The sequence below is a fragment of the Sciurus vulgaris genome (assembly GCF_902686455.1).
Source record: "Sciurus vulgaris genome assembly, chromosome: 8".
NCBI lineage: Eukaryota > Metazoa > Chordata > Mammalia > Rodentia > Sciuridae > Sciurus > Sciurus vulgaris.
Genome location: NC_136468.1, coordinates 5,512,411 through 5,538,635, shown reverse-complemented (window position 1 = coordinate 5,538,635; position 26,225 = coordinate 5,512,411). Strand labels below are relative to the sequence as shown.

At 45.3% G+C, this 26,225-nt stretch overlaps 1 protein-coding gene across 5 annotated transcripts in view; it reads left to right on the top strand.

The window, feature by feature from the left end:
- The window catches only part of GALNT11 (polypeptide N-acetylgalactosaminyltransferase 11), a 44,279-nt gene extending 18,784 nt beyond the window's left edge, over positions 1-25,495 (top strand). For 2 of the 5 annotated variants that reach the window (XM_079151041.1, XM_079151042.1), the window contains exons 3-12: positions 6,344-6,467; positions 7,661-7,827; positions 9,778-9,903; positions 12,542-12,791; positions 17,066-17,183; positions 18,323-18,475; positions 21,508-21,726; positions 22,970-23,074; positions 24,654-24,791; positions 24,946-25,495. In XM_079151041.1, coding sequence (XP_079007167.1) covers positions 6,344-6,467; positions 7,661-7,827; positions 9,778-9,903; positions 12,542-12,791; positions 17,066-17,183; positions 18,323-18,475; positions 21,508-21,726; positions 22,970-23,074; positions 24,654-24,791; positions 24,946-25,077 — 1,532 coding nt within the window. In that variant the 3' untranslated portion in view covers positions 25,078-25,495. Of the gene's footprint in view, positions 1-6,343; positions 6,468-7,660; positions 7,828-9,777; positions 9,904-12,541; positions 12,792-17,065; positions 17,184-18,322; positions 18,476-21,507; positions 21,727-22,969; positions 23,075-23,965; positions 24,192-24,653; positions 24,792-24,945 lie in introns of those variants that run through there. The other 3 variants (XM_079151044.1, XM_079151045.1, XM_079151043.1) reach the window with 3 other exon arrangements.
- The last annotated feature ends 730 nt before the right edge of the window (positions 25,496-26,225 follow it).

Sequence of the window (26,225 nt, the reverse complement as noted above, 5' to 3'; positions counted from 1 at the left end):
CTATTTCGTGGAATACTTTGAGAAGTATTGGAATGAGTTCTTCTTTGAAGGTCTTGTAGAACTCAGCTGAGAATCTGTCTGGTCCTGGGCTTTTCTTGGATGGTAGGTTTTTAATGGCTTCTTCTATTTCATTGCTTGATATTGATCTGTTTAAATTGTGTATGTCTTCCTTGTTCAGTTTGGGAGGAGCATATGTCTCTAGAAATTCGTCAATGTCTTCGGTACTTTCTATTTTGTTGGAATACAGATTTTCAAAGTAGTTTCTCATTATGTTCTGTATCTCAGTGGTGTCTGTCGTGATATTTCCTTTTGCATCATGTATTTTAGTAATTTGAGTGTTCTCTCTCCTTCTCTTTGTTAGTGTGGCTAAGGTTTTGTTTATTTTGTTTACTTTCTCAAAGAACCAACTTTTTGTTTTGTCAATTTTTTGAATAGTTTGTTTTGTTTCAATTTCATTGATTTCAGCTCTGATTTTAATTATTTCCTGTCTTCTACTACTTTTGCTATTATTCTGTTCTTCTTTTTCTAGGGCTTTGAGCTGTAATGTTAGGCCGTTTAGTTGTTTTTTTCATTCTTTTCTGGAATGCAGTCCATGCAATGAATTTTCCTCTTAGTACTGCTTTCATAATAGTGTCCCAGAGATTTTGATATGTTGTATTATCGTTCTCATTGACCTCTAAGAATTTTTTAATCTCCTCCCTGATGTTTTTTGTTATCCATGTTTTATTCAATAGCATATTATTTAGTCTCCAGGTGTTGGAGTAATTTCTCTTTTTTATTTTGTCATTGATTTCTACTGTCAGTCCATTATGATCTGATAGAACACAAGGCAGTATCTCTATTTTTTTGCATTTCCTAAGGGCTGCTTTGTGCCATAACATATGGTCTATTTTCGAGAAGGTTCCATGTGCTGCTGAGAAGAAAGTGAATCCGCTCGTTGATGGATGGAATATTCTATATATGTCTATTAAGTCTAAGTTATTGATTATGTTATTGAGTTCTATGGTTTCTTTGGTTGGTTTTTGTTTGGAAGATCTATCTAGTGGTGACAGCGGTGCATTAAAGTCACCCAGAATTATTGTGTTGTGGTCTGTGTGATTCCTGAAATTGAGAAGGATTTGTTTGATGTACAGGGATGCGCCATTGTTTGGGGCATTAATATTTACTATCGTTATGTCTTCCTGATTTATGGTTCCCTTAAGCAGTATGAAATGTCCTTCTTTGTCCCTTCTGACTAACTTTGGCTTGAAGTCCACTTTATCTGATACAAGGATGGAAACCCCTGCTTTTTTTACTGAGTCCATGTGCGTGGTAGGTTTTTTCCCATCCTTTCACCTTTAGTCTGTGGATGTCTTTTTCTATGAGATGAGTCTCTTGCAGGCAGCATATTGTTGGGTCTTTCTTTTTAATCCATTCTGCCAGTCTATGTCTTTTGATTGATGAGTTTAGACCATTAACGTTCAGGGTTATTATTGAGATATGATTTGTATTCCCAGTCATTTGGCTTATTTTTGGTTTTTAACTTGGCTGGGTTTCTCCTTTGAGTGGTTTTTCTCTAAGGTAGTTCCTCCCTTTGCTGACCTACATTGTTGTTTTTCATTTCCTCCTCATGGAATATTTTGTTGAGAACATTCTGTAGTGCAGGCTTTCTATTTGTAAATTCTTTTGTTTATCATGGAAGGATTTTATTTCATCTTCAAATCTGAAGGTTAGTTTTGCTGGGTATAGGATTCTTGGTTGGCAACCATGTTCTTTCAGAGCTTGAAATATGTTGGTCCAGGCCCTTCTAGCTTTTAAAGTTTGGGTTGAGAAGTCTGCTGCTCTCCGTATTGGTCTCCCCCTATATGTAATCTGATGCTTTTCTCTCGCGGCCTTCAAAATCCTATCTTTATTTTGAATGTTAGGCATTTTCATTATAATGTGCCTTGGTGTGGATCTGTTGCGATTCTGTGCATTTGGTGTTTTGTAAGCCTCTTGTACTTGATTTTCCATTTCATTCTTCAGGTTTGGGAAATTTTCTGATATTATTTCATTGAATAGGTTGTTCATTCCTTTGGTTTGTATCTCTGTGCCTTCCTCAATCCCAATAATTCTTAAATTTGGTCTTTTCATGATGTCCCATAGTTCTTGGAGATTCTGTTCATGATTTCTTACCATCTTCTCTGTTTGGGCAACTTTATTTTCAAGATTCAATATTTTGTGTTCATTGTCTGAGGTTCTGTCTTCCAAGTGGTCTAGTCTGTTGGTGATGCTTTCCATTGAGTTTTTTATTTGGTTTATTGTCTCCTTCATTTCAAGGATTTCTGTTTGTTTTTTTTTTTTTTTTTTTTTTTTGAGAATCTCTATCTCTTTGTTGAAATGATCTTTTGCTTCCGGCAGGTGCTCTTTCAGCTTATTGGTATTATCATTTATTGCCTACATTTGCTCTCTTATCTCATCCTTTGCTTCGCGAATCATCTTAATCATGTATAATCTGAAGTCCTTTTCTGACATTTCTTCTAACATACTGTCATTGAATTCTATTACTATCGAATCTAGATTTGTTTGGATCATTTTCTTCCCTTGTTTTTTCATGTTGTTCATGTAGCTTCTCCTCTAGCAGTGCAGATCTGGGGTATTGCAGATTTCCCCCTATAGGCTTATAGTGGCCCTATAGGTTTCCAAAACCCTTTCTTTAAGGGGGATCAATATTAGCAGTGCCCACATCAGACACTATGCAATCCTAGACCAAATAGCCCCTATGGGGACAATAAAAAAATTGTCGTAGTAAACAAAATGAGTTCAGATGTTATCTTCGGTAAAACAAACAGGTTTGCAATAATGTCTGCAGTTTCTAATGGAGACAAAGAGGATGCAGAGGGATAGAATGTGGCTGTTAATGGGATAAGAAAAGAATATACAGAAGTTCTAGAAAATAGAAAGTGTGAGAGTGTAATCAAAAGAAATCGGATGTTAGCATGCAAAAAAGGGAGAAAGAGACTCTGAGGGAACAGGTAAACAAAAGGAAAAGAGAGCAAGAAAAATAAAGAAATAAAAACTTAAATTTTTAAAAAGGAGAAAAAAAGAAAATCTACTGTATAACAGTCATATACTAATGGATCTTCCCAGTGTTCAGTAGCCTGATGCATGAGAGGTACCTGACAATGAGCTTCAAGCCTCCAGCAGGCATCTCAGGATGGGATTTGCTCCACCCAAAGATTGGAGCTAGGGCTTCCAGGATTATCCAGGATGGCCGCTCTGGCTTTGAAATGTGTTGGCAATGGGGAGCTGCAGCTCAGGGGTGGACGTGGTCAGAGCAGGAGGTCCTGGAGACGGGATGTGGTTGGTCCGGCAGGGGTCCTGGAGGTTCGCTGTGTTTTGTGTGGTTGTGGGATCCTGGATGCCGGGTGCAATCAGTCAGTCTGGGGTCCCGGTGATAGGGCGCAGTCAGTTGGTCTGGGGGTCCTGGCGGCAGGGAGCAGTCAGTCGATGTGAGGGCCCCAGAGGCAGGGAATGATCGGTCTGGCTAAGGGATCCTGGAGACGGGGCTCAGTCAGTCTGGCCAGGGGTCCTACAGGGCCTGGCTGTTGTCTCAAAATGGCAGCAGCCACGTGTAATCAAACCTGCAACAGTGAACTTCCAGGCAACAGCAGGTAGCTGGTGCTCCACTGGCAGTCGGCGATCAGTTTGCTGACTGTTGTTGGACGATTGGGAGGTGAACCTCGTGCGTTGGGTGATGGATAGGGGTAAGGCAGGCAATGGACAGGTGAGAGGCGGGCAAATGGCGGATGACAGACGCCTGACAGTGAGCAATCTGCACTCATAAAAGGTGTTGATATGCTGGTAGACTGCAGGTCATCACAGCAGACAAATGGGGTAAACAGCTGGGGATCGATAAGCAGCAAAAACTGCCTCACCAAGAAACAGATATCCTCTGCTTGAAACTGGAGTTACGGAGCGACAAGGAACGCAGCCTCCCTCTAGTCCGCCATCTTGGATCCCCCCTGAACACCAAAATAAAAACTTTTGTACATTGAGAACACTTAAGTTAAAAAAGATAGTGCACAGAATGGGAGAAAATATTTGCAAATTATATCTCTTAAGAAGAACCCGTATCCTGAATATGTAAAGAATTCTTCCAACTCAACAATAAAAAGGCAAACAGCTGAATTTAAAAATGGTGAAAGATTTGTTAGCTATCTCTCCAAAGCTATTCCAGTGACCAACAGACCCAAGAAGATCTTAACAGAATTTGTTAGTATGGAAATGCAGATTAAAACCAAAGGGAGAGAACCGTTCACACTCCCCTATGGTGTTAATGAAGATGAAAGCACCAGTGAAGGTTGGTGGGGGGCGTTGGGTGGTGCACCACTGGACAGGTCGGTGGTTCCCCAGTAAGTGGAGCAGGATTGCCAGTAGTTTTTACCCCGGGCAGTAGAGCGCTTGCCAAGTACTGTGAGGCCCCGGGGTTCATCCCCAGCACTGCATACCCACACATGCAAAAGAACTGCAATTGGGTGTAAAAACTTGTACACAGAAGTTCATGGCAGCACTCAATGCTACACAGGTAGAAATAGCTCAGGCTCCGCCAGCTGATGAAGGGAATGTGTGGGTCCACCCACACATGAGCGTACTCTTCGTCATGAACAGGAGTGAAGTTATCATGCATGATGCAACATGGATGAACCTTGCAAAGCATGCCAGGTGAATGAGGCCAGACACGGGGCACCTGCTTGTGGGATCCGTTTGTGTGAAACGTACAGAAGAGGCAACTGCATGGACGAAAGTAGACTAGTGGTGGCCAGGGGCTGGGCAGGGCAGGGCAGGACATTGAGGACCGCTTCAGTGGGTCCAGGGGCCCCTTGTGGAGTGGGGATATGCTTTGCAGCTAGGTAATCGTTAGAGTGTACAGCATTGTGAATGTGCTACATGTCAGTTATGGTACTTTTTAGGATAATCCATTACTACAATTAAAAATGGAAGAGCCTGTCTAAATTCTAAAAAGGAAACAATTTAGAAGGAATTAGTATAAATCAGTATAGTAATATCTGAAAGATTGCTGATTTATGAAGCTATCAGTAAACAATTATAGAAAAGAAATTGAAAAATTACATTTTAGAAAGATTGTCAATAATAAATTTAAAATTACAAACGTTTTCTCATTTAATCTGCAGTTAATTATAAAGTAATTGAAATAACTCCTAATTAACGAGGTTTGGCTGTAGTTGTATTTGGACAAGGAAGGAAGAAAAATGTGTAGAAGTGATCTTTTAATTTGAAATAATTTTTCATCAAGAGATCTTTGTTAGGAAAAGGTTCTTTCTAATCTGGGCAGGAGGTCTGTGTGGTGATGTCTGAATGGAGGAGCACTGAGAATCTGCCAGGTGCCAACCTGGTGCTGGGTATCCAGCGATGCCGATTTCATTTCTTCCACATTTATGCCAAAGCCTCTTCTCTGGTGGACTTCCCGTCCTAGGTGAGGTGCAGATAGCGATGTGTTGTCGTGTGCTGGGAAGGCTGTCCTGCACTGCTCTGGCCACAGGCATATTCAAAGCTCATGCTGCCCCAGCACCAGGCACCCTGTGCCCAAGAGCACTGGGAGACACCCCAGGCCCTGCCACCCATCCCTGAATGACAGGAGCCGGTGCTAAAGAACAGAGTTGCCCCTTCGCTTTCAGAACCCTGCATCTCCCAGTTCCTCTGGTAGTGAAAGCATTCATTCTTTTCAGCATCTGTTGGTGTCCGTGGGCCTAGCTTTCCGTGGGTAGAACTGGGAAGTGCTTTTCACAGGGAGTTGTTCCGCAAGGAGAGGCTGAGGGTTCCACGTGGGAAAGGAGCACGAAAGGGGCGGCTCTCATTCTAAGCCGGTGAGAGTTGTGGCGGAAACAGGAAGCAGGGGAAGCACTGCGGCTCTGGAGGCCTGCACGGGAGCTCCTGGGCAGTGAAGCCCTGCTCACACGAAGCCTGTCACTAGTCTTTTTGGGCAGGTTCATATAAAAATTGACCAAGATTGGTGGCTGTTGAAGTCATTGGGATTTAATGATTCACTGCTTTGTGGAAAATTATCAGAAGAAAATTTGTCTTGATCCCAGCTCAGTATGTCTCTTGAATATAAAATGCTTTTAGGATTCTGACCTTTGAGCAGGTGGTGTTTATGGTTAAGGCATACTTCACTTTTTCCCACATGTTAAGAATTTGACCTTAATCTGTTTACCTATTTGAAACTGGAGACTTGATTTGAGAAATATGAGTCTTCTCTGGTAAATAATAGGGTTGAGTCGAGACTTTGGGAAGCTCAGACATCATGGCAGGAACTGGAAAGCCCTCCAGACTGTGCGCTGACGGTAACCTCACTCTTTTTCAGGTATGATTTTCAGTGAGCGTGATCAGGAGCTGAGAGACTTGGGCTATCAGAAGCACGCCTTTAACATGCTCATTTCCAACCGCCTGGGCTACCACAGAGATGTGCCTGACACCAGGGACACTGCGTACGTCGACTTCCTTTCTGCTCATGTGGTGTGGTGACAGTGCTTAGTGCCAGTCTGAGTCAGCAGGATGGTGTTCACCTGGCGCAGAAAGCTTGAGCTTTCCCTTTGTACTGTCCTCGAATCCTGTGGTCTAAGGTTCGCCAACAAGGCCCTAGAACTTGCTGTGTCTCTTGAAATTTCTTATCACGTGGGAAGGAGGAGGGGCCGCAGATTAAATAACCTGAACCTAAATTCATTTTAAATTTTGTATTTTTGGAGTTGTGACCAAAAGAAATTAGTCAGTAGAGAATTATTTCACTTATAACCTTTATAGGTCCATTTTCTTTTTGAAAGGCTTTCTCATTCCACCAACATTTATTGAGTGCTTTCTGTTTGCTAAGTACTGGGATAGGCCCTGGCAATAAGTAGGATAAGATGTAGCCCTAGACTCCCAGGGCTGGATGTCCAGCGGGGAGGCAGGTAGGTGAGCTGGGCACTGCAGTGGCACCTGGGGAAGGCTGAGGCGGGAAGCAGGCACTCTGGGCTCGGTCCAGTCAGGCCTCGTGGAAGTGGAGGCCTTTCCATGTGCGGGAACAGCAGTTGGGGAGCATGCACGCGCAAGACTGTACCGCGTGCTGCCAGGACCGACCTGAGGTCTCAGGCTGCAGGAGAAGAGCAGAAGGCTGGCGCCTGCGGCCAGTGCTGGAGGGCGGTGGAGCTGTGGAGGGAATCAGGACGCGGAGGGCAGGCCTCCGCCGCCTGTTGCTGAGAGCCTCCTCACCCCTTCTAGCAAGTAGTGCTCACCGGGAATCTCCCCTGTGGAGACACTGTGGTTCTATCATCAACCCTCTCTACTATTGAGCAAAAAATGAAATTTTCAAATGTGGAGTTTTCCTATGATGTTTCTATTTCCTTTTGAAAACTCACCGAGGAGAAGCTGTGATTTCAGCAAAAATAACTCAAATTGTTATGTTATTTCTCTACCACAAAAGAAAAACAACCTTGAAGTTTTACAACTGTTGACCTAACAGTAATTAAGATAGTAGGTACCAGAGGGAGAAATTATTAACAAAATATAAAACATTTGAAGAAAAAAAACCAGTATTTCCATTTGTGCTTTTAAAAAAAAATTGTAATTAGGAAAAAAAGCGGAACAAGGGACTAGCAAGTGTTTTTAATTAAATGTCAGGTTTTTCTCATCTTTATGTTTACAGATGTAAAGAAAAGTCTTACCCAGTTGACCTGCCAGTTGCTAGTGTTGTCATTTGTTTCTACAATGAAGCTTTTTCTGCCTTGCTCCGGACAGTGCACAGTGTGGTGGACCGCACGCCAGCGCACCTTCTGCATGAAATCATCCTCGTGGACGATGACAGCGACTTTGGTAGGTGCCGCTGTGCCTGGCCCTGTGCACTGAGGCTGTCGCTCACACAGGTCACTGGACACATGGGGGTACGGCGCCTACGCTGCAGTCACAGCTGAGCCAAGATGCCTGTTCATTGCTGTGGGATTATTTTGAAGATATGCCTTATTTTTGTAATCTGTTTATAAAGTGTGCTACCTGAATTTGGCCCTTGAAATTTTCCCTTTGCTAACTTTAAAACAAAAACTTTTTAGAAATAGTTGTAGATTTAAGTTTTGCTTATCTCTCATCTAGTATCTTTGTTGATTACATTTTATATAATCACAGTAAAATGTGGAAAGCAAGGACTCCACTCTGATAAAATGAGTGTGTTTTAGCCACGTGCAGACTGCTAGGACCACTGTTGCCGTGCAGGTTCATGCTGTTCCTCCGCCAGCAGCCTCCCTGGTGCTGCCTCCAAGTCATACCTCTTCCTCTCCCCACCCTCCTGATACCTGGCAATCACTCATCTCTGATTTTTGTCATTTTGAAAATGTTATATAAATGGAATCCTTCAGTATGTGCCCTTTTGAGATTGACGTTTTTTCACTGGGCGTAGTGCTTTGGCCAGCCAGTTGTCCCCAGATCCATCTGATTGCACTCTGATAGCTCTGAGATGTTCTCTGCATGCCAGTACTTTATAGTGTGCTGCACATTTTACACACCTGTCTTTAATTCACCATGCACAAGCAGGGTGGAAGACTGTTTACACTACTTATTCAGCTCTCAGCTACTCAGCTAGCCACCACTGAATGGGCATACCATGTTATTTAAATATACGAACACTGATACCCAGGGGACCAACATTCTCAAACCTTGGAAGAAAATTTGGAAGTCAAAACTAGTGGCATCTGCCTATTATCCCAGCAACTCAGGAAGCTGAGGCAGGAGGATTACAAGTTCAAAGCCAACCTTAGCAACTTAAGTGAGGCCCTGATCAACTTAGTGAGACCCTTTCTCAGAATGAAACAAAAAGGGCTGGGGATTTGGCTCAGTGGTTTAGCACCTCTGGTTTCAATCCCCAATACCAGGAAGGAAGGAAGGAAGGAAATCAAAATTTACTTCCAAAAATGATTGATTAAAAAAAGTAAATCTAAGTCTGGATCAACTAGATTTGCTAAAGACTAAATACTAGAATTCATGGTTGATGTGTTTTTTTTTTGGTTTGGTTTATTTGGTTTTGAGTTGGGGTTTTGCTATGTTACCCAGGCTAACCTGGAACTCCTGGGTCAAGCATTCCTCTTCTTCAGCCTCCCAGGTATCAGGGCTGGCAGGTATGCACCACCATGCCAGCTTCTTCTTTTTATTTATTTTTTTGTTAAGCCAACCTGTATTTTTGAATTTTGTTTTGTGGCTGTTTTATCTAAAAGGAAAAGTTTGTGATAATTTACAGTGATTTGTGTGCTAACCAACTATGGGTAGAATTACTGCTTATTATCTTTTCTGATTTTTGACATCATGAAATTTAGATGTATATACCTTGGAATTCATTAGTGCCTTTGGAAGGAAGACACTAAATTATATAGCCAAAGGTCATATTTGTATCTGCTGTTACGTGTTGTCGGGGGGGTAATAGAAGTGACTTCTTAATCTTCCTAAGGGGTAAGATCCAGTTGCCCAGAGCACAACCCTCTGTGGCAACCTGAGTGTGGCTGTGCGGCCAGCTGGATCCAGTCCTGCTCTTGCAGAGACTGCTCTGCCTTGGATACACAGGGCCTCCTCTTGGCTGGTAGTCTCACTCCTGTCCTTCATTTTCTTTTTTTCCTACAGGATAAGCTAGACATCTTTCAAAATAGAGGGTCCCGTAGTTTCACTTGATAATTTGTTATTGTGGATTTTGGCACATACCAGGTACAACTTTATAATAGGTGTGAAATGCCTTTGCGTGTATTTTGTACAGATTGAATAATTATGGAACTCTTTGTTTTCTAGATGATTTAAAAGGAGAATTAGATGACTATGTGCAGAAATACCTCCCTGGAAAAATTAAAGTCATAAGAAATACAAAGCGTGAGGGATTGATTCGAGGACGGATGATCGGTGCAGCACAGGCCACAGGTACAGCTGCCTGGAGCCTTCTCCCTGGTGTCCAGTGCTGATGCTGAGGCGGTTCGCGCAGCCTCCCCGCAGGGCCTCTGCTGTGTGGTGTTTGACACAGCGCTCGTCTGGAGGCAAAGCCTTGCGGGGTTTGGAAAGACTTTCTCATAGCCCTGGCCCTGCTTTCTCAGAGCACAGAGGGCATGAAGGGGGCTCTGCAGTGCTTGCTGGGTGGTGTTATAGTGACCTTTCTTGTTCCTTGCTGTCCCTCAGATAGGTTTTACGTCTTGTTCACTATGTAAGCAAAAGTCAAAAACAAAATTAACTAATACAAAACTTAGAGCACACAAGCCCCACTGTTTGGCTTGCCTTAGGCTCTTTGTTCTTAGTATTGGATGCGTGCCTTTTAAGCCACGTGTGGGGATCTCATTTGGTGAATAAGATTGAGCTTCATAGCTGTTAAAGGGGTTTTTTAAAACCTCCCTCTTAATCATTCCAATTCTGTTGAGGGAAACATCTCCATTTTTCCTAACACCTTTACATTTTTATACACCATATCTAGCCAAAAGGAAAGGGCAGGTATCTCTGTAGAGAACACACTTGGTCATCTCCCCTGCCTCCGCCTGTCGTGGTATCTGCTGTGCTGGGGTTGAGCCCGGGTTCCCCTGTGCCAGGGCAGCGCTTTTCTTCCTACAGTTGTCCAGAGTGTGTGGGGCTGGTGTTCCTGATGTTCTTTTGTGGTCCTGATTAAAGAATGAGGGATGTGGTGTTGCAGGGAGTTTGTGGGCGTGGCAGAAAGAATCTAGGAAATGGTGTGAGCTCACCCAGCTGCTGGCACTTGCTCTGCCCGCTCTAGCCACTGCCCTTCCCACTCTTCCAGCCCACAGTGAATTGAGGCAGTTAACGAACTGTGACTCCTGCTCCTGTCTCCTGGATTTCTAGTCGAGGACCACTGCAGGGGCTGCCTTGTTCCTGAAGGCAGCAGGATAGAGCAGTGCGGGCATCCTCAGGAGCCTGCCATCTGGGCTCTTCAGTTACACACATGCACGGTGGTATATATATATATTTTTTCAGATAAAAAGTTATTTGGTAGGTTTTTGTTTGTTTGTTTGTTTGTTTGTTTGTTTTTCTCTTTTTTTGGTACTGGGATTGAACCCAGGGACACTTAACCACTGAGCCATATCCCCAGCAATTTTCGTATTTTAATAGAGACAGGGTCTTGCTGAGTTGCTTAAGGCCTCACTGTGTTGTTGAGTCTGGCTTTAAACTTGAGATCCTCCTGCCTCAGCCTCCCTTCATATTTGTTTTTTTTCTTTTTTTATGCGGTACTGGGGATTGAACCCAGGGCTTTGTGCTTGCAAGGCAAGCACTCTACCAACTGAGCTATCTCCCCAGCCCCTCAGCCTCCCAAGTTACTGGGATTATAGGCATGAGCGCCTGGTGGTTCTGTTTCTTTTTTCCCCATTATGATCTGGTCAGGTCCTTGTTCAGGTACAGTGTAGGATCTATTGGAAGCCAATTTGGAGGAAGTATTGTGGCAAGTTCAGTGTGATCTGGGGTAATTTTACTTCCTTCAGTTAAATGGTGTTAATTAGAAGAAGTAACACTTCCAGAATTAAGAAAAACTATGAATACGCTTCACCTCAAAGAAACCTTGATTGAACTGGGCTCATTGCACGTGTAATGCACACGCTGAGCATCTGCATTTCAGCATTCAGTGGCAGCCGAGAGCCACATACCATCCTGAATCCTCACTAAGGTTGTTTGCAAACACTGAACTACATGACTGATTTACTGTTATCCTTGAAAACTTTGAGGCATTTCTTTTCTCATTGGAGTTGGATTCAGCTGGTGCTTTTAAGTAACTCATGTAAAGTCTGTATCATAAGTTCCATACATGCACACTTAGAATGATAAGCTCCCTGAGGATGAGAGTTCATTTTCCAGCTTCTTAGAATAACTGTGATACCAAAGAAATTTGGAATTGTCAAAAACAAAAATCCTCATTCTTGCTCACATTTATCAAAGAGGAATTACAAATGCAGGATAAAATTTTTATGAATGATATTTTGTGAACTAGAAAGAAGATACACTGTGTTGGCTGGTGACAACACCAAAGCCTAGAGGGCTGGGAACCTAGAAAGGTGAAATGAAGGGAGAAACATGGCAGGGCTGCCGTGGCATCTGGCCAGGGCCAGCGCCCTTCTCCCTGCAGACAGGGTTGCCGTGTCGAAGCAGTAATTCTTAGCAAGTGATGCTTCTGAGTCCCCTAGCAGGGATGCCAGTACGTTCCTTGTACCGTTCACAGGCAGGGAATCTGTTTGCGTGTGTATTAAACTTAAGGAATATTTTGATTCAGGTAGTTGTAATGAAAACACCAACACACAGCATGCCCCTGTGCTTGGATCAGAGCACCTTGACTCCACTTGATCTGACCCTCTAAGGACTGACTTGTCCCTGGGAGACTTTGTCCTTTGCCCAAGCAGGCTGCTCTGTCTGTGAGCTTCTCGGGGTCCTGCAGATGGCTGCGTGTTCCTCCCCGCTTCCCATTTCCAAGTAGAGAGTGCCGGGTTCTTGTTCGTCCCCTGCTCCAGTGGGTGGTAGCAGCGCAGCTGGGTGGGAAGCAGCTCTCCTGAGCCTCTGCCCTTTGCCCCTTCAGGAGAAGTGCTTGTGTTCCTGGACAGCCACTGTGAAGTCAATGTGATGTGGCTGCAGCCCTTGCTGGCTGTCATCCGTGGGGACCCACACACTGTGGTTTGCCCGGTGATTGACATCATCAGTGCAGACACACTCGCTTACAGCTCGTCCCCGGTGGTGCGTGGAGGGTTCAACTGGGGCCTGCATTTCAAGTGGGATCTAGTCCCCCTTGCTGAACTGGGCGGGGCAGATGGAGCCACTGCGCCAATAAGGTAAGATTTTGCTTTCCTGTTGTAAAAAGTCCCACTTCCTTGGAAAAGAAAAATACTAAAGATGATTCCTGCTTCTCTGTAGAGGGAAAGTGTTGACTTTATTTGTCCAGTAAATATTCTTGAGTGCTTATTGCGTTTTTTTGTCCTCTGCCAAGTTTTAAAGAGAGATTTAAGAATAAACAGCTTCACAGAGCTTTAAGGTTTTATGAGAGAGGGACGGGCATGGTGATATCCTGGGTCCTTGTTGCATGAGGCCTCTTCGTGGCTCTTTGAGGCCTCTGTTTGCTAGGTCAATGCACGTGATTGTGCTGATCATTAACTTGTCTTTGGTTTTTTGCTGTAGGTTGAGTATCCTATATCTGAAATGCTTGGGACCAGAAACATTTTGGATCTTGCATTTTTGTTGGATTTGGGAATATTTGCATATACACAATGAGTTATCTTCAGGATGGGACCCAAGTGTAAATAAATATGAAATTTATGTTTCATATATACTTTGTACTATAGCCTGAAGCATTTTTAGTGCACCTGCTGTTTGACCGCAGCCTGTCGCAAGAGGCCAGGTGTGGAATTTTCCACTTGTGGCATCATGTTGGTGCTCAGAATGTTCGATTTTGGAGCATTTCTGTTTTTGGATTAGGGATGCTCAACTTGTAATAAGAATAATGCTGTGTTAAAGAACATTAGTGTACCAGTCTTTTAAAGATGGAGTCTTAACTGGTACAAATATCAGTGTCATCCATATTCTGTATTATAAATTTGCTCTCATGTTATTTTTCCTGTCCTATTTTTATTTAAAAATTTTATGTGGCTTTTAGAGAACTTTAAAATCCTTGGTCTTCCTCTTTTTTAAAAACTTACATACATAAAAAGTACAAGCTGCAGTATACACACCTTAACAGTGGTTATGTTATAACACCTGTGTCACTTCTGAGCAGGACCCCAAGGCCCCTCCACGCTGCTCTCGTCCCAGCCTGACACACAGGTGTCCCTGGCTGTGACATCGCCTGCTCTCTTGCATAGAAGCACCCGCTACAGACAAGTCTCTAAACAAAACAGTTTTGCCTGCCCTTTTCCTTCATATAAATAGTCACTCAGTTCATTCATGTGTTTTGCTTTACTTTGCTCAACATTGTTTTGAAATTTTTCCATGTTACGGTACACAGCTGCAGGTGATTCATTTTCACCGCTGGGTTGTGGTCTGTTTTGTGAATCCAGCATAAGCTCTATGCACTTCACTATTTGTTCACACTTGGTTGTTTTCTGTTCGTGGGTTCTTCTTGGCTTTATAAGCAGAGCCATTAATGTTCTTCTTTATGACTTCTAGTGTAAGTGAGTCTGCACACCTCTCCTCAACTTCGGTGGATGATCTGCTGAAGACCCGCAGATCCCTTCTCAGCAGATCAGGCGGCTAGAGTGCCCCAGATGGCCTTGCAATACTTGTCAGCCTGCTTCCATCTGAACGCACTGGGGGGATGTCAGTAGATCCTTGGCTGGTTCCAGGGCTCTGATGTGATCTGCCAGCAGAGTGGGTCCTCTCTCTCGTGGGCTTCCTGGGGAGTACCTGCGGCAGCTCTTTGTAGAGCAAGTGGTGTCCATGAGCAGAGCGCACAGGGCGCTCTGTCCTCCAGTCTCCGTGTGCTTGTCATCCTGCTCATCCACCTCGGGGACTCAGGGTGGCTCCCAGGTGGTGGGTGCCTTTGTGTTTCTCCTCCCCTCCGGGCCCCCTGTTCCTTTTCAGAAACTAAAGTATGTGTACTTGAGTTAAGGTTTTTTTTTTTTTTTTTTTTTTTTTTTTTAACTTTCTCATTGCCAAGCAGTACCCCAGTCTTTGTTGCATGTATTCTCATTCTTAGTTTTAGTAGCTGGTTTAAATATTTCTGTTTCATCATCTTCATGGATATTTGTTTTTTATTGCCTAGATTTTAATATTTTTAATCAAAATCATGCATTTGTCACAGATCAGGAAGTGAAGAACTTAGGGAGAATCAGGCTGTCTTCTGCCCTGTTCTTCTCCAGAGGCAGGTCCTGTGCCTTTCTGCTCTTGGCCTTGTTTCTTTCTTCTTGGACGCCAGATGATGAGCACCATCCTCTCAGGTTAGCCAACTTTAGATGAGGTGGACATGCATCATGAAGACAGCTCAGGATGTCGGTCCCCTGACCTCTGCCCCTAGGGCTGCAGGGCAGTCAAGTCCAGTTACTCTGCTGGTCACTTCTCTGATGTTAGTGCCACTGTGGTCTCATATCCAGATAGGTCCCAGGCAAGTGGCATACACTTGATTTTGTTTGCTTTGTTTTTAGACAAAGTGAAAAGCTTTGTCTTAAGATTACATTTGTACTGTTTGCTTTGTCTGTTTTGTATTGCTTTTCTTGCCTTGTTTGAATTGAGTTCAGCTTTTTTTTATTCTTTTCCCAGCTGCCACCCATTATTAGAAATTATGCATTCTTATATACTGCTTTTTTTTAATGATTACCCTAGACAATACAGTGTACATTTTGAGGGTGGTTGCCACTGAACTGCTTCTCCTATCCTCTTAATTTTTTTAGACAGGGTCTCATTAATTGCTGAGGCTGGCCTGAAACTTTCTGCCTCAGCCTCCCAAATAGCTGGGGTTACAAGTGTGCACCACCACACCTGGCAAGTGGACATTTTTGATTTGTCAAAGTTTAATATAAATCAGCACTTCCCTCAGACATTGCAAGGGTCTTCGAATGTTTATGCTCTAGCTCCTCCCTCCCAGGTTACATACCGTTGATGAGAAACGTGTATTTCAAGCTCAGTGGGACATTTTTATATGATCAACATTCATGCCGTTTTGCCCACATATTTCCCCCTTTTTGTTACTCTGCTCCTTCAGCATACGTCCATTTGGGGTCACTCTGCTGTGCTTGGAGAACAGTCTTCAGTTATTTCCTTATTGTTTCTCTGTCTTTACTTTTCTGAAAGTGTCTCACCATTATTTTATTTTTTGGGTTTTGGGGATAACCCAAGGACACTTTTTTCCCCAACCCATTTTTTTATTTCTTATTTTGAGATAGGGTCTTACAAAGTTGCTGAGGCTGACCTTGAACTTGATGATCCTCCTGCCTCAGCCTCCCTGGCCACCCAGATTACAGATGTGCACCTTTAAAAAATATTTCTACTCAGTATCCAGATATAGTTTGGCTGATATTTTTTCAGGATGCCAACAGCCATCACTTGAGGGCCTGGCTTTATTTCAGAGGAGAAGTTAGTGTCAGTCTTATTTTGCTTCCTTTGAAATAATCTCTCATTTTCATTGGCTGATTAAATTTGTCTTAATTTTCACAAGTGGTTTTCAGATAAGGATAAATGTGATTTCCTCTTTCATTTTATCTAATTCTCTGCCAAACTTTCTTTTTTTATCCTTGAACCTATAGAGCAGTTACTTTCAAGTCTTTGCATGATAATTTCATATTTGAAAACCCTGCATGTCTGTTTCTACTGTGGGTTGTTTCTTTTGTTTTCTGTCATGGGATTTTGTCCTCCTCATTGCCCCCTTATTTGCTTTTTTTATTTTTGCTTAGGGCCACACATTGGATAGTCCTTGCTCATTTTTTTTGCTTTTATTTTGCAGGCAGCGTGGGCCACTAGAACCCATGATCCCCTGGATGCACTTTGAGCCTGGGAGCGGGGCCTGAGCCTGGTGAAGGCTGCCTGCCTCTGCTGCCCTCCTTCCAGCCCAGGGCTTCTGGGCCTCTTGCCCTCCGCAGTGCGAATATGCTGGGCCCATGGTTCTTTGCTGCAGGGGCTCTTGCGTGCGTGAGGGTATTAGCGGAATGCTGGCAGTAACCCCGCGCACTACCTGTGCCACGTCATGAGAGCTAAGAATGCTGCACTTGTTGTGAAATGCCCACTGCGAGGATAGAGTTGTCCCACTTGATTGCCGCTGGTCACACGTTTGGTCCTCTGCTGGGCCTTGGAGCCTTTTTATCCCTGTGGCTGTGTCTGGCAAAGGCAGTCACGGTTCATTTCAGGTGGAACTCTGTCAGACGTGGGTATCATGAGAAAAGCACTCCTGACACTTAAAAAGTCGCCTTCATGTGCAACACTGAGCATGTCATCATAGGCTGCAAAGCTTTGTCTTGTGGCCCAGCTCATCCCTGATGGTAGACGATGTCCCATAATGGTCACCTGTTGTTTGCTCCAGAGCTGCAAAACAGCTGCAAACATTTTAAAACAAAAATGGTAGGTGAGATAATGGTAGGTCTGTGTGTAACCTGTAGAGTTGGTACAGGAATTCTTTTCCTCCTAGGTCGCCTACAATGGCAGGAGGATTGTTTGCCATGAACAGACAGTACTTCAATGAGCTTGGACAGTATGACAGTGGCATGGATATCTGGGGAGGAGAAAATTTGGAAATATCATTTCGGGTAATTTTAATTTTATGTCGTGTTCAATTACTAACTGTGTGTAGCCAGACGTTATTGTTGTATGACTGTTTTTTGTCAGTGCTCCTTGGCTTTCTTCATGGACAAACTGTCCTGAGTGAGTACTGCTTTACCAGAGCCTGTTCAGAGAGCAAGAGGCACCTGAGAAGACCTGTCCTGAGGGGTTTGCCGGTGTGGCTGTAGAAGGGTCGGGTGAACGTGCGGAGGTCTTCACGTGACGGGGGTTTTGTTCTTCCTCAGCTTGTTCATTTCATTGATGCGCTGAGGGTAGGTAGTCCACGCTTGCTCAGGAGGTTCATAGTTCCCATTTCACTGCGTCAGTAACCGGACTGTGCTGTTGCCTCTAGTTGGAGTCCTCCAACCTAAGGGGAAATTCCAAGTCCTCCTCTTCTGAAAGGGCACAGTGTGGCCCAAGGGACCTGTGGTAAGACTGTTGTGGGACAGGACGGGGAGCGAGGGTAGAACTGAGGCCTCCCATCTCCTGGGCCGATCAGCAGAGCCCTGGAGGATAAACCACCCTCAGATGAGTGCCTCATTTTATAGTTTTGCAAATATATCAACTGCTGTTTAAGAGTTTTTTCCCCCCATAATCTTTAAAATTTTAAAATTAAAGGCAGAGGCATAACAGGTTATCAGTTGCAGTTTATTGTTTTTAGATATGCTAATTTTTTAATAACAACTAAATGATTCACATAATCAAGGGCCATTTTAGATCAGAACTAAGGTCTTTTAACTCAATCTATAGCATTTTATAAAAACTGTTTTCTTTTAAAAAATGTTTGTAAGAAAGTACCTGAGAAGTTGGAGGATTAGTCAGTTAGCATTCCTGGTCTCTAAGTCCCTGAGAGGAACCCCTGTGACCTTGTTAAGCAGCACAGTATGGTGAGCACATTTCACATGCAGCAGAAAATTAATATCTCATTGTTTTAGCATTTTATTCCATTTTTAGTGCATTTCAGAAAGGTGCAATTTTTTAAATGTCCGATTTTTTCTTTGAATATTTCTATTAAGATGAAGCATTTTGCAAAGTTATAAATTCTATTTAATGAAGCTTTGTTTTACGAACATTCAAACAATGCAGCACTGAGGCAACAGTTAACGCGTGCTTTGCTTCTGGCCAGATCTGGATGTGTGGCGGCAAGCTCTTCATTATCCCTTGCTCCAGAGTAGGACACATTTTCCGAAAAAGGCGACCCTACGGGTCTCCTGAAGGCCAGGACACCATGACGCACAACTCTCTGCGGCTGGCACACGTCTGGCTGGACGAGTACAAGGTGAGGCCCGAGGGCTGGCGGGAGCCCAGGGCAGGGGCGCTGTGAGGAGGGGGGGCTTCTCCCACCCTCCCGTCTGCATCCCCTTCGCCCTAGAACCACCGCTTCCTCGCCTCTTCTCTTCACTGTCTTCCTCAGTTTGGGTTCTGATCTGACTTAATTAACAAGTGCCTGTGTGCAGAGCCTGTGTGTTCACTTTCTTGATCCCTCTGGTCCCCTCGACTGCTGGCACTGGCCTTGCATCTCACAGCCTCCCTTGTTAGCTCTGCACATCTAGAGTTCCTTTCCAGATTCTCTTCTGCCTACACTGTTTTTGGTATTTTTGTTGTAACATTTTTCAGTTTGTTCATTTTTTATCACCTCATAAACTAGCACCCTGCCCTTCCTCTGTCACTCCCTATGTCACCAAGCGTGACTGTTTTTTTCGGACATTCCACACAGATGAAATGATCCATGATGTGTTATTTTCCGTCTGCCTTTCACTGGGGGTTATGTTTTCAGGGTCATCCACCTTGTACCATGCATTAGTATTTCGTCCTTTTCATTGAATAGTATTCTGCTGTGTGAATGTGCCACGTATTACTTTTCCATTCATTAACTGAAAGACATTTGGCTGTTGCTATTTTTGTCTATTACAAAAAATGCTGCTGTGAATATCTACATTTCTTAAAACATTTATTGAGCACCTACTGTGTGCCTGACTCTCTTAGGCACTTGGGATGAGAGGTGAACAGGGAGTGTGAGTGGTGTCCAGCCCAGAGGAGAGGCCGGTGGAGCAGCGGCAGGGCTGCGGGCAGGAGCAGGGCCCTGAGCAGTCCTTAGCAGTGCTTGCTCCTCGCTTCCCCTCAGCCAGACCGTGGGCTCCCTGAAATTCAGTTTTGTGCTCCTTTAGAGCTAGCTAAACCTGACAGATCCCCCAAGGGGGTCTGCAGACCCTGTGGGTCCCAGCTACCCTTGCGGAAGGTCTGCCAAGCAGTTTGCCTGATCAGATTAGGATTGCCTCTGCCATGCTTGCCATGTTGGCATGGCACTGATGGCGAGGAACACTGGAGTAAAATGGCAGGGCCTGAGCATCAGTCAGACTTTGGCACCAAATTGCACTCAGAATTAAAAACAAAAATCCAGGGATATGGAAGAAGAGGTGGTGGGACTGCAGATCAGTGCAACCGCTTTGGAAAGCAGCACGGTGGGTCCTCAGAAGACTAGGATGAATGCAGTGGTGTTCCACTCCCAAAGAGCTGCAGTCGGCACACGGTAGTGCATCTGCACACCAGTGTGTACAGGAGCGCAGTTCACAGCAGCCCAGGCACCCGTCCACCATGAGTAGGCTTTAGACACGTGGCGTGTACACACGAGCTCTACTCAGCTGTAGAGAGGGATGAATGATGGCACGTGCCAATAAAGGGACTGAACTGGGGACTGTTGTGCTAAGTGACATAAGCCAGATGCAGAGAGCCAAAGGTCAGACTTGTTCTTTCATACTTGGAAGGTAAAGTGAGGGGGAAAGGGAGGGATGGATCCCAAGAAATCCGAAGGTAAGTGGAGTGGGGGAGGGAGGAGGGACAGGAAAGGGGGGGAATGCAGAAGTGCTTTGACACAAGTACGCTGTGAACCTATGTGAGTATGCCACAGTGAAGTCTACTTTTTTTTTTTTTTTTTTTCAGTTGGTTCTAGCGAACCCAGGGGCGATCAACCACTGAATCACATCCCCAGCCCTTTTAAAAATATATATATTTTATTTAGAGCAGAGCCTTGCTAGGTTGCTGAGCTGGCTTTGAACTCAAGATCCTGCTGCCTCAACCTCCTGGGCAGCTGGAATTACAGGCATGTGCCACCGTGCTTGGGTCTCCTATAAAACACCATTAAAACAAAACAAAAGCGAAGGAAGACCAGTTGAAGAACAGGGACAGGGAGGAAGGAAAGCGGAAGCTCTGGGGCCTGAAATGGTGCAAATCATATTCCATGCATGTGTAGCTGACAGAATGAAGCCCACTGTTCTGGGTAGCTATGAAGCACTGAGCAGAAAAGCCAGTGTCATTTAAGAATGTCATTGATGAAACGGTAAAGAGAGTCTTACTGAGTCTCAGCACGTGCGAGTAAATGCTCACGCCTGTCCTGCTGCGTGCTGGGGCCCAGTGCAGGAGGAAGCGTGTGTGGCCCTGAGCTGTGCCAGCGCCTGCTCTCCAGAACACTGGGAGGCTGATGAGGCCACGGTTGTTCATACCTGGGTTTTTGATAGACACCTTCCCAAAAATGAGTCGGTGGCTGAAAAGGAAAACAACTGATACTGTTTGTTGAAAATGGTGAAACTCAAGCACCACCAGGATTTCACTGTTCTGATGAGATCAGTGATATTCATGAATTTAAATATGGTGCAGAGAAATTTCACAAGAACTACAAAAGTCAGTGGACCAGTATTTCCCAGTTGACTAATGTATCATGTTATAAAATCTTGTATGAGTAAAAGAGTAAGTAAAAACCAGAGAGTAAGATGGATTTTAATGCAAAAGTATGAACTTTATTTTATTCCACATTATAATTAAGCTTTTTTTGTGGTAGGAATTGAACTCAGGAGAGGGCATTTTATTACTGAACTATTTATTTCTCTAGCCTATTATTATTATTATTATTATTATTATTATTATTATTATTATTATTTTGGTACTAGGGTTTGAACCCAGGGCACTTAACCCCATACAAACAGCTTCCTTGAGAGTCCTCAGTAGTTTTTAGAAATACCGAGTTCTGAGACCACAGGACTTGAGAATGCTCGCCTCGTGCTTAGCTCTTCCTTGAGGCAGAGATGTACTGTCTTACACATTTTGCCGTTTCTGAAATCAGGACAGCATGTCTTTAGTTTAAGGTCTGTCTTGCTTTCAAATGGTGTGAAAATTTCCATTGGTAACATTTGGCAACATCAAGAAAATACTAGAATGAAAAATACCATTGTTTTAGTCATTCTTTAAACCTCAAATATAGTTGCATAATACTTTTTAACAAACAAATTCTGTTCTCTTTCTCCTTTTCTAATGCAGGAGCAGTACTTCTCATTAAGACCTGATCTGAAGACCAGAAGCTATGGAAATATCAGCGAGCGCGTGGAGCTGAGGAAGAAGTTGGGCTGTCAGTCATTCAGATGGTACTTGGACAATGTCTACCCAGAGATGCAGATGCCTGGGCCCAATGCCAAGGCCCAGCAACCCATTTTCATCAACAGAGGGCCCAAACGCCCCCGAGTCCTTCAGCGAGGCAGGGTGAGGCGCAGCCTTGTGCAGGTGTCCCACTACTGGGGTGTGACGACCTTCTCCGCTTAGCCAAGCCTAGGCTTAGAGTTCTGTCTCCAGAAATTGCAAGGCCTTGAAGGGAGCCCGGCGCTACAGGGCAGGCTGTGGGCAGCTCCCTGGAGTGCTGACAGGGGCGTTGCTCCTGTGAAGAAAGGCAGTGTGGGTACATTAGATGCTCGAAGAAAAGGGGCAGAGCGGCTCTGGAACCACCCTGGACAGAGTAGCATCAGTGGTGGCAGGAAGTGTGCTTTCCCATCACATTCCACACCCCCCTTTCTTCTTTTTGGTACCAGGGATTGAACCCAGGGGCACTTAACCCCCTGAGCTATATCCCCAGCCCTTTTTATTTTGAGACCAGGTCTCACTAAATTGCTGAGGCTGACTTTGAACTTGGAGTCTCTTGCTTTAGCCTTGGTGTGCCAGCTTAACCCCATTTCTTAATCGTACTTAAATTTTAGGGGTCTGCCCCTGGAGTTGCACGGTTTTCATGAATCATTTCTTAGAATTGGCTCTCTGGCCAGCATGGTGGCACACGTGCATAATCCCAGCTACCTGGGAGACAGAGACAGAAAGTGCAATTTAGGGCCAGATTGGGCAGCACAGCAAGGCCCTGTCTCAAAATAAAAGTTGGGGCTGTACCTTAGTGGCCCTGGGTTCAGTCCCCAGTCCTGCAAAACAAAACAACAGAAAACAAACCTGCTTTTTGAAAGTGATAGGCAGACACTGCCGTTGCCCCTCTGCCCCGTTCACTGACGATTGGCCAGGCCCGCACCGCGCCCTTGCCTTCTGCTTTATCAAGTAATAGGGCCACCCAGCGCTGGCAGGTGCACTCCTCTCCAAGTGGGAGGACGGTGCCGCCCTCTGGGCGCAGGCCCTGCCAGGACCTCCGCTTGCTGCTGCCTGGCCCGCCTCTGGGGCTTACCCCCGCCGGGCACGCGTGGTCCAGTTGGCAGTGTCTTTATGTGCCTTGTTGCTTCCTTCCGTGGTTTCATTGCAGGCCTTGGGGTGCAGACGGACATGAGCTTGTCTTTGAGCGGGAGTCGCCCTGCTGCTGCCTGCCCATGCTCAGGTCGCTAATGACCTTGCAGTGCACTGGGCGCTCCAGACTTGGGGATAGCAAGCCTAGGCTCACCCCTGGAACACTGACCCAGTCCCCAGGCTTCTTGACACTGTCCTACCTGCTGAGCCATCACAGCTCTCCCCTCTCTTACAGCTCTACCACTTCCAGACCAATAAATGTCTGGTGGCCCAGGGCCGCCCAAGCCAGAAGGGCGGCCTGGTAGTGCTTAAGGCCTGCGACTACCGGGACCCGACTCAGGTGAGTGATGCCTCTGGGTGACGGCAGTCCTGGGAGCGGGGCTCAGGCCCCAGGACAGCGAGTGCCTGGCGTTCTGACCTAAGTCGTGGCAACACTGGGAGTGGCCACAGAGACATCATAGACTTCACTTCAGTCTCCTTCGTGTGTCCTTCTGCCTCTGCCCACTGTGATGGCATTGCACTTGTCCACACCAGTGTGTGTCCTTCCTAGTGCCACATGGAGTGTGCTGGTGTGCAAGCCACTGGGGCATGTCAGTTTGGCACTCTGATTTCAGAGGGATTTGTGTGGGAAAAGCACAACCAGTGCTCCGACCTCGTAGCTCTCAGGACAAGGCCTAAGGAATCCCCATTTCCATGTTCAGTGGTGTGCTGGTGTCACACAGGCTGAAAAGTGAACCGCTTGGCCTTTTGGTAAGTGGTGTGCAGGAATCCTCCTAGAAATAAGACACTGTGACTTCAGAAAGCCTGCAGTCTTATCTGCAGTGATAAGCATTCTTGAACCGTTTCTGGGTAGGAGAGGTGGCAGTGTGTGGACACTGCTTATTAGAAATGTAGTATATTTCAGAGGGCAGGTCACAGTGCACTGAGGTAGCTGAAATACATTCTAGATGGCGGAAGAAGTTATACTATCCTAAATGTACATGTGTGACTGTTTAAATAAAATCAATAGTCCAGTTCCTCAGTCACATTTCAGGAGGCCAGGGGACAAACAGACTGTGAAACCTTAGCATTCTAGAATGTTCTGTCACTCCACAGTGAGCCTCCCCTTTATATGGAGACAGCACACACAGCCCTTTTACAGGTAAACAAGTTGTGTGGAGGAGATGTACTCATTTTGAATCTAGCAGGGGTGCCTGCTGGGCCAAGTCTTTCACTGCACCTCCCATTTCAGCCATTTCAGGCCAGCAGATGAGGACTGTATGGAAACAAGTGTTGGTGTTCCTGCCCACACAAGATGCCAGCAGCTCCGTGGCTCCTCTTAAGCCCTCATAGTCCATGAATTAAGAGAAGTATATGATTGTGAAACCCTGAAAAAGATCCAGTCATGTGATCGAGTTAGAAATCAGTCAACAAAATTCAAGCACCACTCAGGTTTCCTCCCAGAACAGCACTGTCAACTGCGTCGCCATGACACAGGGCCCGAGCCCATTACCAAAAACAGCAAGGTCTAGTTTGCTCAGTGTTGGAGGTTTCTACCCTTGAGTCTGATCCCACAGCAAGGTGGCACACCACAGCAGGAGCACATGGCAGCGGAAGAGACCTGCATCCTCTAGCCCCCTCGAGGGCACATCCCCAGTGACCTGAGACCTCACATGGGTGCCACCTGGTAGAGTTTCCACCATGTTCCATCAGCACCAAGCTAAGGAGCACACATTCAACACTGGGCCATTGGGACATGCAGCCGGCTCAGCAGGGCAGGTGCCTCCCTTTCTGCTTCTGCATGGGTCTAGCACACTGGTCTGTTCCTGCTCTGACACCATAGAGAATAAGTCCATTTGTTTTCTTCCACACGTATGTTTTCCAGCTCTGATTTTTAGTGTTTAAAGCAAAACTTGATTTTTTAATGTTTGCTTTTCTAGATCTGGATTTATAATGAAGAGCACGAATTGGTTTTAAATAACCTCCTTTGTCTAGACATGTCAGAAACTCGCTCATCAGACCCACCACGACTCATGAAGTGCCACGGGTCAGGCGGATCCCAGCAGTGGACCTTTGGGGTGAGAGCGTGAGAGTGTGACAGATGGACAGTCGCCTTCTCCCTTCATTCCTGTTCAGTAATCTTGCACATTCCACAGCTCTTTTGGACTCCTGTATCTTTACTGTGTTCCGCCAGTAAAACAAGGTAATCCCCCCCCACATTGCCTCTTTCAGAAAAACAACTGGCTGTACCAGGTGTCGGTTGGACAGTGCCTGAGCGTGGTGGATCCCCTGGGTCAGAAAGGCTCTGTTGCCATGGCGATCTGTGACGGCTCCTCCTCACAGCAGTGGCACCTGGAAGGGTGAGGTGGCGCCATGTCAGTCTCTGCCAGGCCAGCCCTGTGGTCCTGCTGGTGGAAGGCGGCCATCTGCAGGTGACCAGGAGTTTCCACTGAGACATCGAGGCCCCTCTGAGCTGCTTTCAAGGAATCTGTTGAAGGGCCCACAGGGCGGAGCCCGGTGGGTGGACCTTCTGTTTCTGTGATCCGTGCTTCAACCCCTTGGTGATGGAACTTGTCATGATTTCTCTTCTCACAGGACCTCATTCTGTTATCATTTAATACATTCTAAATCGTTTGAAGAAGCTGGTTGAATCCGTAGTTACTTTTAACTTCAGAAGGCATTTATAATATTTAAGAGGCAGTCAACTATTATAAATTATTTTGATGACTTATGACACTGTCCCCATTTAAAATAAAGGATCTTCGATTATTTAACTCAGATTTAAAAAAAACTTTTTCTTGGTCTTCTTGTGGGGCCTCTGGTCTGAGTTGTGCCATCTATGTGATATGAAACCCCCTTGGTTGCTAGGTTAGCGACCCCAACTTCAGAGGAAGCTTCATGGGATTTTGGCTTGAGCAATGTGAGATGGATACTTTTATCAGTGAGCTCCCAGGTGAAGGTGGTAAACAGGCAGCTGGGTGTAGAAGTCAGGATCTTAGAAGTGTCTTCTCAATCAGGAATTCGGTTAACGTCTGCATCTACCGTAAGTGCCAAAACACGCGGTGAAGTTTTCCCCTGAGTTATATCCCAGAGGAGACACAGCCTCCTATTGCAAGAATTCAGTGATGTGTTAGACCACAAAGCAGCCATTTGCCACCCAAGACGAGATGGTACATGTAGAAAGGAAGAGGCAGCAAGATGAGGAGTTGTCACCAGCAGGCCCGACAGGAGTGTCGCATAGCTGACGGCACTCCAGTCAACAGGCAGGGCCGACTGAGGCTGCCTGGGAGAACTCCCTGCAGGGACCACAACACGCGTTACAAAGGAGAGGATGGAAGGCACGTGCCCCAGACAGTGCGCGACATCCAAATGGACACTCCATTAACGTCAGAGCAGGTCTGCGGGGGGGAAAGGGAGGGGTCAGTGCATAAGAAGAGAGGATCCAAATGTGGCTGCCCTTACTGACAGCTTCAGAACACATGCAAGGACAAAACTTAAGAAGAGACCCGTCT